At 40.6% G+C, this 17,383-nt stretch overlaps 2 protein-coding genes across 6 annotated transcripts in view; one reads left to right on the forward strand and one right to left on the reverse strand.

Annotated features, from left to right (window-relative positions):
- The window catches only part of CREBL2 (cAMP responsive element binding protein like 2), a 30,400-nt gene extending 22,792 nt beyond the window's left edge, over positions 1-7,608 (forward strand). The window contains exon 3 of the mRNA XM_069541224.1: positions 7,510-7,608. Coding sequence (XP_069397325.1) covers positions 7,510-7,608 — 99 coding nt within the window. The remainder of the gene's footprint in view (positions 1-7,509) is intronic.
- Positions 7,609-11,552: 3,944 nt separating this feature from the next.
- Positions 11,553-17,383, reverse strand: part of GPR19 (G protein-coupled receptor 19) — a 34,814-nt gene continuing 28,983 nt past the window's right edge. For 4 of the 5 annotated variants that reach the window (XM_060024319.1, XM_060024316.1, XM_060024318.1 and 1 more), the window contains one exon: positions 14,264-16,423. In XM_060024319.1, the coding sequence (XP_059880302.1) occupies positions 15,154-16,407 (1,254 nt within the window). In that variant the 5' untranslated portion in view covers positions 16,408-16,423 and the 3' untranslated portion in view covers positions 14,264-15,153. Of the gene's footprint in view, positions 12,892-14,263; positions 16,424-17,383 lie in introns of those variants that run through there. The other variant, XR_011246654.1, reaches the window with a different exon arrangement.

Raw genomic sequence — 17,383 nt, forward strand, 5'->3', positions numbered from 1 at the left:
CTTTCTGTTGACCACTTTCCTTGCTGTGTCTTCAAATAAAATAAAATGCTGATGTCATTTGTAATACACTAATAAGCAAGTGAACTGGTGTTAGATTCTAAATATTGAAATGCGTTATACATGGGGACTATAAAGAGCAACTGATAAATTCATGGGAAAATTCTAAAGTAGACTCACTCAATAAGTGAGAGTGTACCAGTCTAGTTATTGTTTTGGCCGCACTGCACGGCTTGCGGGATCTTAGTTCCCCGACCAGGGATTGAACCTGCACCCTTGGCAGTGAAAGCACCAAGTCCTAACCCCCGGAATGCCAGGGAATTCCCTAGTTACTGTTAATAATAACAATACCTTTGATTTTGATTTACAAAGTATTTTCACTTACGTTTATCGTAATTATTTCCTCCAGTAATTGTGTGAAGTATAATTGTACTTTTTATTTTATAGATGAAGAAATAGCACAGGTGCTGCTTGGTAAGGTGCCCAAGGTCACACAGCCATAATGGTAGAACCTGTCCTCACCTAGTTCAGGCTCTATCTAGTACAGTAGCCCATCACCTGTAAGGATTTTTTTTTAATTAAGGAGAAATTCACATAACAAAATTAATCATTTTAAAGTCACAATTCAGAGGAATTTAGTACATTCACAGTGTTGTACAACTACCACCTCCGTCTGGTTAGAAAACATTTTATCACCCCAAAAGAAAACTCCAAATGCATTAGCAGGTTGCTCGCTGTTACCCCCTCCCTCCAGCCCCTGTTAACTATGAATCTGCATTCTGTCTCTATGGATTTACCTCCTCTGCATATTTCGTATAAATGGAATCACACTGTGTGACTTTCTGTGTCTGACTTCTTTGACCTAGCATAATGTTTTCCAGGTTCATCCACCTTGTAGCATGTATCAGTACTTCATTCCATTTTATGACTGCATAATATTCCATTGTATATGTATACCACAATTTGTTATCCATTTATCCACTGATGGGTATCTGTTTCTACCTTTTGCTATTGTGAACAGTGCTACTATAAACATGCATGTACAAGTATGTATTTGAGTACCTGTTTTCAGTTGTTTTGGGTATATACCTAGAAGTGGAATTGCCGGGTCATATGGTAATTCTATATTTAACTTTTATTTATTTTTTAAAATATTTATTTATTTATTTTTATTTCGGCTATGCCGGGTCTTAGTTGCGGCGTGCTGACTTCTTAGTTTCATCATGTATGTGGGATCTAGTTCCCTGACCAGGGATCAAACCCAGGCCCGCTGCATTGGGAGCACGGAGTCTTACCCACTCGACCACCAGGGAAGTGCCTATATTTAACTTTTAGAGGAACCAAAAACTGTTTTCCACAGTGGCTGAAATATTTTACATTACCACCATAGTATATGAAGTTTCCCATTTCTCTGTGTCTTGTCAACACTTTTTATTTTCCATTTTTGAAAACTGTAGCCTTCCTAGTGAAGTGGCATCTGATTGTGGTTTTGATTTACATTTCCCTAATGACTGATGACATTGAGCAACTTTTCATGTGCTTGTTGGCCATTTGTATGTCTTCTTTGAAAAAATGTCTCTTTATGTCCCTTGCCCATGTTTTAATTGTCTTTCATTATGTTGTTGAATTGTAAGAGTTCTTTATATATTCTGGATTCTAGACCTTTATCAGATATATGATTACACATATTTCTCCCATTCTGTAGGTTTTTTCGCTTTCTTGATAGTATCCTTTGGTGGACAAAAGACTTTAATTTTGAGGAAGACCATTTTTAGTTTTGTTGTTCATGCTTTGGGTACCATATCTAACAACCCATTGCCAAATCGAAGGTCATGAAGATTTGCCCTGTGTTGTCTCCTAAGAGTTTTATGGTTTTAGGCCTTATATTTAGATCATTGATCTATTGAGTTAATTTTTCTATATGGTGAGAGATAGAAGTCCAGCTTAATTCTTTTGCATGTGAATATACAGTTGTCTCAGCACCATTTGTTGGACAGAGTGTTAAGGTTTTAGAATGAAGATGCCATATGTTGATTTCTTCATCATTGTGATTGCTTTGGGAGCACTTGAAAATAGTTATAAGGAAATGTTACAAACTTTTTATCTTTTAAAAAATTTTTTATAAAACTGAAGGATTGGCTTTTTATAGCTGTTATTAGATGAGGTAACATTTGCCTTAATCTAAATTCAATTAATGAAAAAAAGCCAAAACAGTTCAGTTTTCTTTCAGTCTGTATTTGAAAATAGCCTTCCCGTAGATACTAAATTAAAAAAAAAAAAGCATGCATTTTAAAACAGATTAACCGAACTTCATTGACTTTAAAAGCATTCTTGAGACTTCCCTGTGCCTGGTGGTGCAGTGGTTAAGAATCCACCTGCCAGTGCAGGGGACACGGGTTCGAGCCCTGGTCCGGGAAGATCCCACATGCCACGGAGCAACTAAGCCCGTGCGCCACAACTACTGAGCCTGCGTGCCACTACTGAAGCCCGCGCACCTGGAGCCCATGCTCCGCAACAAGAGAAGCCACTGAGATGAGTAGCCTGTGTACTGCAAGGAGGAGTAGGCCCCGCTCACCGCAACTAGAGAAAGCCCGCGCATAGCAACGAAGACCCAAGGCAGCCCCAAATAAATAAATAAATAAATAAATAAGTATATTAAAAAAAAAAAAAGCATTCTTACATTGGTAACTTTATTTTTCAGGGTGAAGAGCATATAAAATGATGAGTCAGTGATTGAAGCCAATATTCTGATTCTTATTGGAGGATGAATAGGCAAGATTGTACTTCTTGGCTCCATTTACTACCTACTGCTCAGTCATCTCTGTAAATTTGCAATTTCTACCAAAATGTGTGATCATAGATCTCAAAGGATTTTGCTTTAGTTTTCAACACTTAGAAAATTTACAGACATTCAGACCTGTTCTGGTTGGTATTGCCACCCATGGCATTTAACATGTTGCAATGCTTGAAAGTACAGTAGAGAGAATGAGTGAAGATTATATTTTTTGCACCTCAATTCCACATTGCTTTATTGGTTAATTTATATTCTTTCCATGTAATTCATGTAATTGTATGTGTATGTGTGTCTAGGTGTCACTTCCTTTCATGTTTTTGATTGCCCTACAAAGAGAAACCAAATGGGCTGATTACTGACTATAAGTTCTCAGCCTTTATGGACCTAATCTTATTCCTTTATATTTACTTGAGTAATGTTTATTTTCTGCATGAACCATTTCTCCTGTGAGCCATTCCAGCATAAGCTGTGAATATGTATTAACAAATTTATACATTTCTATTTTTATAATCCATAATGATATGCCCGTTTTAAATAATGTACACATTAACAAAATCCATCAAGGAAGCCCTTAAGATAGCCTCTATTTAAAACTTTTGTTGCTGTCTTTTCTAACTGTATTTATACAGGTTTGCTAGGGCCTAATCTGTACTTGGAGAATAATTAGTCAAACTTTATTTTTAAATAAGAAGTAACCTGTTAGGCATTTCAGTAACATACATCGTCTTGACAACCCATACAGTGTGTTTCTATTGTATGTCTATATATGTATATGGGGAGGGCAGGAGTGAATGTTCACACACATTTCGTTGTGTAATCACCTAATTTGGAGAATTTTTCTAAAGAAAATAGGATGAAATTAGCTGCTGAGATGGAGTTTCTGCCTCAAGAGATCTGGAACGAAATGAGGGACACATTGCTGGTGGATCTAATGGCGGTAGCCATAACCAGAACACTTAGTTTCTTCCCTGATTTGAGTTTCCTTATGAATGTATTCTGAGCCAGAGAGAAACACACTGTGGGTGTGCATCCGATTCAGCCCTGGCCATGCCTCCACTCTGGAGTGAAGCACTGAAGCAGAGTCGCCAGGGGGCCTGGCAGGAGGGGCAGAAGGCAGAGGAGTTCCCTCCAGTTCCCACCACAACTACCTTTGCTTTCTTCCTGGCTACCAAATGGAGTGATGGTTGAGGAGTCACACTCAATATGATACACTCAGATCTGGGAATCTTTTGATGTCCCCACTGGGACACTTTAACACTCTCTCTTCTCTTTCCCGTCCTTAAATCAGGAGTTGTGTTCTCTGTTGCTGCTAAATTGTAATTGCTCTTTGCTCTAATGAAGCAAACATTTGGCTTCCAAACAATATGTGTTTTGTTACGAAGTAGTTTAAGAGGAGGCATCATAGTCTAGCTTGACTGTGAGGGGGAACATGAGATGGACCACATAGTTTCAGGTGATGAGGTACCTCCCTCCTTCTCTGAGGCCATGCATTTGAATTAAGTGCTTCCCTTAAGCCTGAGTTCCTGAAGATCTCTTGTGCTTAGGTCGCAGACTCAGATCTCTAGTCTAGTACTGTGTGACAACTGATATACCACTAGCCCAGTCTGTTGGGCCTCTCTGTGTTTTGGAGGACTGGGGGTTTAAGAGTATTTAATGTCTTTTTAGGATCACAAATATAGATAGATTAAAGATTGTTAATGTTCAGGCCTTCAGAATTTAAGTTTTTTAAATATAGTGTTCAGATTGTAATGGGTATGTTTTTGCCATCTGGTCTACTCAAATGTATATTTTTATTTTGCAAAACAGCCCAAGACTTACTCTACGTTGCTTTGTTCAGTACCTTTTGAATTCCCCAAAAGAGTTGTTTTCAAAACAAACATTCCAAATGAATGTGGCTCTTCAATGGAATGTCCCCATTGTGCTTGAAGTGTTTCTTCTCTGGTTGTGATTTTAAATTTTAGGCTCATTTGAGCTACTCCCCTTCCCTTCAGTATCTTTACAAGAGCAGTGACTTTGTCCTCAGGTAGCCGATGTGTAATTCTGGGTGAAAGTAAATTACAGTTTATTTCAGTTTAATCCTAAACCTATCTATTTGGTATTTTGGAGTAGATCAAACCGAGAGAAAAATTCTTGGTCTTAAAAAGGAGTGTTCTGATTGCTTTGGGTATTGTGCTGGTTGCGCGCTTTGGCCACTTGAAGCATGTTAATAAACGTCACTGATTCAAACAGCTGGAGCATTTCTTGCCCCATTCCAGTTAAGGAGCAGCATGCTGAAATCCTAGCATCTCTCACTCACCTATAAGGACAACATACCGGCTGAGAGAGAACAGAAGCGGGTGGAAGAGTCAGCGAGCTCAGTCCCCCTTCATCTGTTCTGCTGTTCTCCTTGCTCTCTGAGTACACAGAGTAATATTTCCTTTTTCCTTTTCCCAAAGAAAGGAAGGTAAGGGGGAAAATAAATTTACGTATTTAGACCAGTCATATTCTGTTGTTAATTTAGCATAGATCCGTTGTATACTAGAGCAACTGAGTATAATATGAAATAAGTTTGACTAGATCAAATTTTAGGATATAGTTGAAGTTCTTAAATTTTTTTCTATTGTATCTAAAATCTTCCTAATGTATCTAAATCAGGATCTTTCATGCTGCAGCAAGTTCATATCACTGTTTACCAGCTGACTGACAGCATTTATCAGCATCACCATTTAGCATTTTATTTTATCATCTTTGAATTGGTAGGCTTGATTTGGGTTGTTCCAAAAAGCATAGGTTTAAACTGGACTTAGTTAAAATAAAGGCAAATAAAATTTAAAAACGTAAATGCGATGTTTCACAAGAAATCAGTTGCACATTATCAATTACATTTTTAGTTTTAAAAGAGAGGAAAATTACTACTAAATCACATGGTATTTTGGGGCATTGAAGGAATTTTTCTTTCTCTGAAGAGCATTGTACAATTATATTTTTATGAAAAATAAAATATCTTCACTGGAGCCATTTCAGGTTGTCTGTTTCACAATACTGAAGTATGTCTGTATAAGCATAGTAAAAAGAGTATGAGATTTAGGCAGAACTGGTCTTGAATCCATTTTTTGCGTCACTTTGAATTATGTACTCTCTCGGCTTATTTCCTCATATGTAAGAAAGTGGGAGGATAATTTCCAGAGTAATTGGTAGGCTAAATAGAGTTATGAGAATCTACTTCTTAAGTAGTAAAGAATTACGTTATATTTTAAATATTCATGTGTGCCTGGGTTTGACTATTAAGATTTAAATCACTAACGATAAATATATTTTAATGGTCTGGAATCTAAACATGTATTGTTGCAGGCCTCATGTTTCTGAAGTCTTTTTAGCCATATCATTATGTCTATCCCTGGAATGGTGTATAGTTGGGGGCTCTTCTTAGCAATAATAGCCTTCTATTAACTAGATTAATTTTAAGAAGTTAATGTTCCACCTGGCAGTAATCCTATCATCTGTATAAGCAGGTTTTCAGGCTGCTAGGTAACCTGGCTCACTTTTCCCTCATTCCATCTATTTTACTTAATTACACAGTATCATGAATCGAGGCGGGACTGCTGTGTGAGGTTGTGCTGAATGTGCACTGCACAAAGGCACCCAGTTGAGGAGGCCTAAAATCGACCTCACGTTCCTTTCAACAAGCCACGTGAGGAGGAAAGGGTGCCTGCCATTGCTCACCGGGTCACACGTATGGTGCAGGTCTGCCCAGAGAGGAGCCTTTCTTAATCCCTCTACGTGGAGGGTGCCTTTCATAAAACGTGCAAAACGACAGTGTGCTGCAGCTGGTGTATTGCTGGCCCCAGAAGAAAGCCAATCATGTGCATCTATCCCAACTCCATGCTGAGTGACATCAGATTGGTAGCTTTTAATCAGCAATGATGGGAGTACTGACACCACAGAAATCAGTAAATGCTACCAATCAGGGATTTCCCTCCCCTGCCAGAGAGTTGGTTTCCAGCCGACCACTGTAAAGGCCTGGTGTAGGCCAACATGGCCCTGACCCGAGCAGCCACATTTGAGGCCCCACGTATCTGACTGGAGGACACATGGAGCTGGAAGGACTCTTTGTAAGTCTCTAGGAAGTTTGGAGGCATCCATGTCAAATTCAGATTACTTCACAAGACAGATGGTGGTCGTGACTCAGAAACGGTTATGGGTTGCAGAGAACTACCCAGGTGAACTCCAGAAATAACTGGGAGGCAGATCAGCTGAATTCTTAAAGCAAGCCTTGGGGTCAGAGTGGGTACAACTAACTTACCTATTGCTTTGTGACACAGTGCTCCCAACACTCCAGGGCTGGGGGTTGGGCTGCAATTGGACAGTCAGCTTTGGCTTACAGGCCATTTTGACTCTGCAGTTAGATAAGTATTTGAGCAGGAAAAATCTCCTGAGATCCAACAGAACCCAATTCAATCCTGCCATGCCTCAGCGCCCCTTTCCTGAGAGGCAAACAGTGCCTGACAAGCCCCGAACTTTACAGCCCCGAACCTGGTCAAGTCAGCAGGCTAGAAATGACGACGCCTGTGCCTCCACTAGGTAGCCTTGGATAACCCAGAACCAGCAGGCCAAAAGCCCACACTGAGTTCTGGGTTTTCCCACTTCAGTGGAATGAACACCATGCTTGCCGATACCACAGGAAAAGAAGGTATAGAGTTAATGACAAAAAGTAAATAGTAATGCCCCTCAAACCTCAGGCCCCTAAGGAAGTGAATTCCAACAACAACCACGTGATCCTGCAAGCAGATGCTACCTCCACTGAACCTTCAGATGAGACCCTGACCCTAACCCTGTGACTGCAGCCTTGTGAATCAGAGGACACAGTTAAGCTGTATCCAGATTCCTGCTCACAGAAGTTATGAGATTTTAAAAAATGTGGGTTATTATAATCTGTCAAATTTGGGGGTAATATGCAATAATAGATAACTAATACAATCGTTCCATTTTTTTCCATGTGAAATATAGATTTCATATTCAACTTATAAAAATAAACTAGTTTAAAATATCTTCCAAATAATAACAAACAAAAAAATAACCATACTTCTTTTTGTCAGATCCCATATTCACCAAGCAACTTCCAGATTCCCAATTATTCCAAAATCAGTAAGAATGTGCCCTGAATAAGTCATCTAAGCATTCTGGTCATTGGAAAGGAATATATCCCCTTGAAAATCAATACACTGGCCTCTGGTTAATATACCTCAGTCTCCTGAGTAAACGTGAGGGTGACTAGGGAGTGAAGAGTCAAACTTAGTCTGTGGGGTCAGTTCTGGGACAGGTGGAGCCAGGTTGGGATAATACCACTAAGATCACTAGCAGTTTCCTGAGGCCAGGTGATGAACGCCGCTGCACCCAGCCTGCGTGCATCCAGCCTGCAGGTGATCTTAGCCGCCACAGGGCAAGGTCTCACTTTCACCTTCCACAAGGTGTGACAGCTCATATAAACCAAAAAACGGAAGCAGGTGCTATTGGAGATCTCTACCTAGTCTATGAAATTACATTGAGTTTTAATATGTGGCCTGCTGTAGTTGAGGGTTTCTTTAAACCACAAAACGGATAAATATAGGCAGTGTTTTTCCCCTTAGTCCTCCAAACAGTATACTCACATATCTTTTCTTAAAAAAACAAAACCATAAACCATTTAGCTGGTTTAAATTTTTCTTAAAATAAACTTAAAAGTTCCTTACAATATTTGTGTTTGTAAGTTTGAGTCTGGATTTTCATTGTGTTTCTTTGCCCCTTCACTCCAATTATCAAATAGCTTTAAAAAAACAAAACAAAACAAAAAAAAACTATCTTGACTTCAATTTCACTTGATTTCACTTAGATTTGTTTCGAGTTACAGTACAATTCACTTATGGTTCAACTGAAAATATATAATGGTTACATGTTTTTAGCTACAGAGTTGCCTACAATTAACTATGGCCAAGAGTGACTTAAGTCCCGTTTCACCGGTTTTTCTTATATTTGACTAGAATGGTTAAATTAACAGTTGAAACTGATTTCCCTCCATCAGTTCTTTCTATTGTATATGTGGAAATCGCAACACAAGAATGATGGTAAAAGGCTGCATTCTCAAGTGTTTTCATATCCTGAATTTAGACCATGCCTTCTTAATAGTTCAAAAAAATCCCCTTTGGAGTGAGTGAATAGAAGTAGCTCTGTCACCTACCTCCCATTCAAGTTCCTGTTCCCAGGTGTTCCTTCCCCCTGAGTCTGCAAAATATTAGCAGAACTAAAAAAGAAAGAAAAGAAAAAAAGCTAAAGAAGGAAAACGATGCCACAATTTGAGAATGGTATTAAAAAACTGTTTCTACTAGTTAGCACATAGCAATAGGTGCTGAAGAACTTGAAAATGGAAAAATCCATTGGGTTAGCAACAACTAAATTCAAATAACAACAATAGAAAACCTTTTTTGAGGGCTTCCCATGTGTTTGGTAATGCACTGAATGAATAATTTACATGGGTCTGGGCTCATTTTATTACATCCTATAAGGTGGTATGATAGTCTTACATGTCAGCTACAGTAGAATACCAAGTTATTTAATCAACACTAACCTAGGTGTTGCAGTGAAGGTATTTTGTAGATGTGCTCAACAGCTACAACCAACTGACTTTAAGATTATCCTTGATAATATGGTTATCTACTCGGTTAAAGGCCTTAAGAGCAAACAAAAATGAGGTTTCCCTAAGAAGAAATTCTGCCTCAAGACTGTAGCATCAAATCCTGCCTGCTGGCCTGCCCTAGATTTCAAACTGAAGACTGCAGCAACTACCTGAGTTTCCAGCCTGCCACCCACCCTACAAACTTCAAGCTGGCTGACCCCCTTAATTGCAAGAACCAACTTCTTAAAATACTGTCATCTATCCACCTATCTATCTGTCATCTATGTCCTATTGGTTCTGCTCTTCCTGGAGAACCCTAATACAGGTAGGCATGTTATTTTCCCCATTTTAAAAATAGAGAAGCTGGGGTTTGAGAATTTGCTGGTTAAACAGGTGGTAAGCAGAACCTGAGCTTCAACACAGAAGTTGATTCCAGAGCCCTTGAAAACAACCATCATACTTGTGATTAAGGAAAACTTTGCTGGCTGGAGGTGTCACTGGAGTCTTGTGCCCAGTTTTTACTAATTTTTAAAGGGTCATTCAAGTATATATAGTCCATCTACCTGGAGAATCAGCCCAGAATTTTAATGAGTCTGGACTGATGAATAGAGTATAAATCCATTCTTCTCAGACACTGTGCTCCCCACCCTCTCCACCATAAAACTCTTCACAGATCTTTTGCTGCCCAGGTATCCATGCCATGGTCCGCATAGCACATTCAGGGTCCTACTAGCAGAATATAGTCTCCTAAAACAGAGCACTCTTTGGAAGGTATTGCAGGGAAGCAGAATAGAGAGGATTCATTCAGAATTCCCTTATAGTTTTCATTCCCCATATCTAGCTGTTGTGGGCAAACAGCTGAAACTGCTATATTGACTGTCTGCCACTGAAAACCAGATGATGTTCTCAAGCTTCCAGACCTGCATCATAACCCTGAAACCAGATACACACACCCAGCATTTCTGGGGGTCATTTTCCTGCAGAGTTAAAATCACACATTCTTCAAATTATAGGTGAATCCTAATTGTATAACTCAATTAGGGTTGATGAGAGTTTTTAAAAAGCAATACTTTTAAAGAGGCTTCTTCTAGTAAGTCAGACAGAAAAAGACAAATATCATATGATATCACTTACATGTGGAATCTAAGATATGATACAAATGAACACATTTACAAAACAGAAACAGACTCACAGACATAGAAAACAAATTTATGCTTACCAAAGGGGAAATGTGGGGAGGGATAAATTAGGAGTTTGGGATTAGCAGATGCAAACTACTATATACAAAATAGATAAACAACAAGGTCCTACTGTATAGCACAGGGAACTCTACTCAATATTCTGTAATAACCTATATGGGAAAAGAATCTGAAAAAGAATAGATATTTGTATATGTATAACTGATTCACTCTGCTGTACAGCAGAAACACAACATTGTAAATCTACTATACTCCAATATAAAATAAAAAATTTAAAAAAAACCAGAAATAGATTCACAGACATAGAAAACAAACTCATGGTTACCAAAGGGGAAAGGAGTGGGAGGGATAAATTAGGACTTTGGAATTAACAGATACACACTACTATATATAAAATAAATAAACAACAAGGACCTACTGTATAGCACAGGGAACTATATTCAATATCTTGTAATAACCTATTCGATAATGGAAAAGAATCTAAAAAAGAATATGTACTTTTACCTTCAGGTGTCCAGTTTACACCTGAAACTAACACAACATTATAAATCAACTATGCTTCAATTAAAAAAAATAATAAGGAGGCTTCTCCTGAGAAAGACAAAGCTTTTGAACAGAAGTGTTCAGTTGAGCAAACAATTCAGAATGGCCCAGACTGTAGGTAGGGGCTCAAAAAATTCAAGAGGGTCTGAGGGAAATGAGACGGGCCAAAAATATAACTGCCTACCTACCAGGAACACAGGAACATTTACTTTTAGGGAAAGTCTAGATTACACTGCTATGGAATCCATAAATTCTGAGAGTCAAATAATAAAAGGAGAAAAGAGAGGGGCCCTGGTAAGTGTGGGTGGCATAACTGCGTGTTTGGTGAGATGGGGTTTTTCGAAAATGCTACCATTTGTAAAATGGGTTTAAAATAATATTTTGACTAGTGATTTCATGTCTGTAAAGGGTATTAATTATTTTGGAATTCCCTCCTATGTTGAGATGCTTTGTGTTTTGAACACACTGATCAGTTAATCTGCAGCTGCTGCTCTGGGTGCTCAGCAATTTTCACTGTCTTGTTGCTATGCAACGAGGACTTTCCCCCAAATCGCCAGTGTGCCAGGCCCTGTGAAGAGCTGTTGGGGTCTGCCTACTGGCCACAGTGCCACCAAGCGGTCGTTCTGCAAAACAGTGGCACCAAGCTGGTTCGTTTCCATGGCTGTCTAATCACGGCCCCCTAAGGTCGTCTCTGCTCCAGATGAATTAGCAGGTTCATTAAGCAATGGGGAATTATTTATTCTTTTCATATTCTTCCCAACACAGTGAGGATTTGTTCACTCCAGTGAATGCATCATGCCAGCGGCACAGCAAATTTGAAGAATGTTGGACTGGTCGGCAGAAGGCATTTTTGTTTACCCCTACATTGACCTCTCTTGGACATAATTTGCTCTTCTAAACAGTGAGGGGCTTGGGTTAGGTCTCCCAACGTCCCATTCCTTCTACTCTAAAAGTCGAATTCTTTGCTTCTGTTACGTGTGGTTTTTATAAGGAGCATAACCTTGAAGCTGATCCTGGTCCAGCAGCTCCAACAGATCTTTCTTCTGTTGCTTCAAAGCAAGTTTGGCAGGTAGCAGCAAGGCTGGAGGGAGAAGGGAAGCACTGCGCCCACCAGGAGAGCCAAGAGTGCCAACCTTATCTGGCAAATGACTCTGCTCCCCACATGCTTGGTGGAGGTCCCCCTGGATGAAACTGCCCTTGCTGAGAACTCTGGCCCAGGGCATTCATTGGTCCCAGGCACCCTGGGGAAACCTGTGACGGAAGGTCCACAGGGAAGTGTACCTGAGCAGGATGTGCTGATGGACTTTGGGCAGCAGGCTGGTGGCACTAATGATTTCACTGAAGATTAGAAGGAAAGGAGAAATTTGAATTCCACCTCAAAGGATGCGACCCTGCCCCTTCCTCTGATGGTCTGTGGGCACCTGGAGCCAGGGAGGGGAATTGCTCTCCTCAGAACCCTGCTCCCCGTTAGCTTTCCTGAACTCCTGGTTGGAAGCTACATGAATCCACATTCGTGATGCATCTCGTCATGTGCCTGATAAGGAGACTGGAGTCGTTTTCCTATTCCCCCCAACAGCCTGCCTCCCTGTGCTTGGCAGGTAAACGTGAGGTATGGTGAATGTTGTTCCCGTACTGCTGGGACTTATGCAAATCTTCATCAGTCTGTGCATTACATCCAGTTTCTTCCAAATTCAGGATCAAGTGAGACAACAGGAATCCTAAATATTAAACTAAAAAAATAAAATAAAATGAATTATCCACATGCTGAGAAAATGTAGCTGAATTATCATAGGTCATGAGACTTCAGAGCTCTCTCCATTGTGATTTGATTAACACTCTTTAATTTGTCATTATTTGGGGGGATTTAAAAAAAAACTAATCTCGATAACAAGAGTTTGTAAGAGGTTGTCTCACTCAATTTCCACCCACTGGGGTAAACTCACAGAACATTAAGGACAGAATGGAGCTTTGTAATCATCTAGTCTTTTTTGGTTTAAACTGAGACCTAAAATACATATATAAATAAAATTAAAGTAAATGAAATTTTACTTGTTACAATCTGACTTTAAAAAATAAATTTAAAAAAAAGTACTGCAGGGTCTCTTCTATTTTTTAACAACTCTGAACCACAAAATATCAGGGCCATGTGACATAAACATCTGGCTCATTTTGTCTGGTCAGCCATTGGCTGATAGGATAAGGAAGAATATGTGGAGGGGAAAGAAAAGGAAGAAAATACAAGACACTTTTTATCTTCTGGCTTTGATTAAAGAAAGCACCTCCACTTAAATGCATCAGCTCTATAGATGTTTTGTGGATGGAATACTTTATTGTTCTCATTCTCTGCCCCAAATACCAAGCCTAATCTTGTTTCCCTGTGTCTGCGAGGTGGGATGTACAGCTTCTTTCCCATTTCAGACGTTTAGCACCACCAGCCCAGGAACCTAGCCACAGCCAAGGAAAAGGTGAGGGCCAGCTCACTAAATTTCTAGACTCTCCTGTTAAGAATGCCACGTTCTCCCAGACCTCAAGATTTCCACGCAGGCAGCAGCCGTTAGGCCCACAGAGGTCTGGATGGGTTTGGCTACTCATGTATTCCATAGGGAGAAACCTGTCTTGTCAAGGAAAGAGCAACAGACTTGCAGTTAGGGGACCTGAGTGTGAAAAACAGCTCGGTCACACTCCGACTTGGGCAAGTCACGTAGGGATGATAATAGGAACATCACAGAATACTTGAGAGGATAAAGTGAGATAATACAGGTAAAATCACTGAACAACTGATATTATTATTTGCAATTCTCGTTAACTAGGGTGTGAAAATGCACACCAGTCTTGTCTGTAAACCCGTTACTGTTTGAATAAGTACATCTTTAAAATGTGCTAGTCCTAGATTTGAAATAATGGAGACCTGGCAACCAGAGAAGAAAATCTCGAGTTACCACAGCCAAAGAAGAGTCTGAGCTTGGTGAGGGTATGATGATACATCCTGGAGAGAGATGAGGGGTAGGAAGTGCTGGCTGGAGAAACGGCCTCACGTCTGAGTGTCCAGGAGAAAGAAGAAAGCGCTCCTTGCACTTGCTGTCCTAGGGTATAGGGGCAGCGCTGGGCAGCCAAAGGTGTCTGCCTGAACTGCAGAGTGCAGGGAGATCCCATCTGCACTTCTCCCTTTGGCATTTTCTGGGCTTGCCCTGGCAGGGTCCCTGCTCATTTTCTTGAGTTTAACTCAGAAGAGACGTAAACATCCTGGACACAGCCTAGATGGGACACAGATGTGAGGAAAACAGCACGGCCACTTCAAATGTTTCAAGGCATCATCAGCTGGTTAGGTTAAGGGAGAATGAAAGAGAGACAGAAAAAGAGACAGAGACCAAAATTAGGCAACTCTATAAGCTTTCTTTCCCTAAGAATCCTGATTATAATTCGATCACAGAAGACTACCCAGCAAGTTCCAATATATTCCAATATACGGAGCGCTCTCCAGAACAGATCCGGACAGAAGGTAATGTAAAAACATATACAATATTAAGACTTTCTAAATGTTGCTTAGTAGAGAAATTCAAGTCTCTGAAATGTGTCACACAGCAGATTTCATTTGGAACAGAAGCCCATAGTTAACAAAATTTCAGTAGGGAGGAGAAAAAGGAAACAGAATAAAACCAGGTTGAATCATTAATCAAAGACTGTGTATATGGCTTATGCTTTTTGGACCTACTGGTAAATTAAAAAGTAGGAAAGCGTTCTTTTTTTTTAACGTATGTAACTAATACAGGAAAGGGACCATTGACCATAAGCTCAAGGTGAAAGCTTCCTCGAAAACAAAAAGCAACTAAAATAAAAAACACAGAAACTAAAATCAATAGTGAGTGCATTTTACAAAATCAAACATTTCCCTCAGAAAGTTGATTGAAAAGAAATATATAAATAGCTTCTGTTTTTACAGTTAAAGTTTTTAATCTCTGGTGCATAACAGTAATTGAAAGAATTCTGAGAAATCAGACAAAAGTATTGGGCAGATTTGAATTAATGGGCCAAGCAAGCTTTTTCTCCTTGGCTTCTCTGTCAAATGAACCATAGCTTGAGTCTTTGGCTACAGCTTTGGCCGTGGGGAGGATTTCTGAGACGCCGACATAGTTTTTTTTGGCCATCCGTGAACTGGTTGTGATAGTGTAGGCATTGCTTCGGTAACACTTCATCGAGGACATGCAGAAAGTCTCTTTCATTCCTCTCCTAAAATTGGCATTATAAATGGAATACAGAGTAGGTTTAGAGGCTGAGGAACTAAAGGATATCCATGTGATAGCTGTAAAAACAAGGGAACTTTTCTTATAGTCTCGTTCATGGGGGTGCCACAGCTGAGCAACATGAAAAGGCAGCCAGGAGAGCAAAAACAGAAGATTTAAAATGAGGAACATCTTGACAGTTTTCACTTTTGTCCTTGGGACGATGTTCGTTGTCCTCCTCACTGTTCGACCATCGGTGCCGATTCTCCAAATGTATTTTATGACCTTCTGGTAAAATAAGATTATGAGGACGGATGGAATCACAAAGCTCACCAAGAAATGGATGACGGTATAGGCGGTTCCTTCCCAAGAGGAGGGGAGGAAATAGTTACAATGACTGTCCCAGTTGGAGCCATAGAAAAAGAACACGGGGGTCACAAAGGCCGCCTCAAAGATCCAGGACGCTGCAATCATCTTCTTGGCTTTTTCTCTGGACACCTTGAAGCTCAGAGGGTAGACGATGGTGTAGAACCGGTCTATGCAGATGGAGAGGAGAACGTACACCTGGACGCCTGGGGTGAGATACTGAAGGTAGCGCACGGCCTTGCACATGGCGCTGCCCAGGGCCCACCGGCCGGTGGCGAGCTGCAGCAGGACGAAAGGCATGCCGGCCACACTGACGAGCAGGTCAGCACACGCCAGGGACACCACGAAGTAGTTGGTGGTGGACTGAGTCCTCCTGCTCCGGTGGATGACCAAACACACCAGGGAATTGCCAAAGACAGAAAACAGCCACAGGGCCCCAAAGAAAATGCTGGCCGTGGCCACTTCCCCGGGGTTAGGTCTGTAGCGCAGGTCTGTTCCATTACTCCTCCAGCCGTGCTCCTCGTAAAGCGCCGTCAGGTCCTGGCTCAGCAGAGGGGAGGCCATTTCCGTGCAGCTGTGGTTTTGGAGGGGCACCAGAAGTGTAGGAACAACCAAAGGCGGCTTGCTGTTATCCATTCTGTGAGCAAAAACCATATTCATTTTTTCCCTCTTAGTTCTGGATAAGAAAAGAAGAATGAGGCCTCCTGTTAAAATGGTGTTACACGGATTGATTCCTGAGACTAACAATCTTATTTGACGCTTAGATCGGTTGTCATCTGTCAATGAGTAGGGCTTGTGTGTTGGCAGGAAAACATGACTACTACCCGGAAAGAGCTCTGGCCCCATTTCTCTTTCATTTTAGGATGGTTTCAGCTGATCCCAGCTCAGGCTTTCCCTGGCCTCCCCGTCTCCTGACCGTTAGTCAAATGTGGTGGAACTCATAGCAAGCCCCACTCCTACACTGAACCTTGTTCCCTTCATATGCTGGGGATCACGGAGGGTTAGAGAGCTCAAATCTGCCTCATGGTTAGGGTGTTACCCCCAAATGACGTGCTACTGGAATCCCGGTAGGTACGTGAGAAGTTCCTGAATGTCGTACCACTAAAGTAACGAGGCTGCAAGGGAGGAAAACTTGGGCAGATGGAAACACACACAGGCGTCAGCTATGGAAAAAACTAACAGAAATCTGTGAATACAGACTTACTGGCCACTGGGAATGACCCTGTCGTTACTTACTTTAGAATTTCCATTACAAAAGCATTATGGGAGCACATGGAGCAAACATAACACTTTCACATGAGCCAGAAGTAGCGCATTTAATGACACATAAACATAGCCTGTTTTTTCCCAAAAGATGACAGGCCACCTATCAGTGACATATTTTGATGCTATTCCGTTGTTAGTATTTCACAAAATGACCCTGACTGAGGAATATACAAGATGTCCCCTAATGAATGTGTAACCAGGTTACTAGAAACCTTATGGCATTCAGATGATTATAAGCAAGCAACTCTAACTTTACCCAGCCTTTATTTTAACTTTTTTTTTCCTACTATTCAGTGAGGGGGGGAAAAAAAAAGGTATACTTTTTAATAGGGAAAAAGCCTGTATCATTGTGGGCCATTCAATTAAAATT

Source organism: Delphinus delphis, chromosome 11 (genome assembly GCF_949987515.2).
Source record: "Delphinus delphis chromosome 11, mDelDel1.2, whole genome shotgun sequence".
NCBI lineage: Eukaryota > Metazoa > Chordata > Mammalia > Artiodactyla > Delphinidae > Delphinus > Delphinus delphis.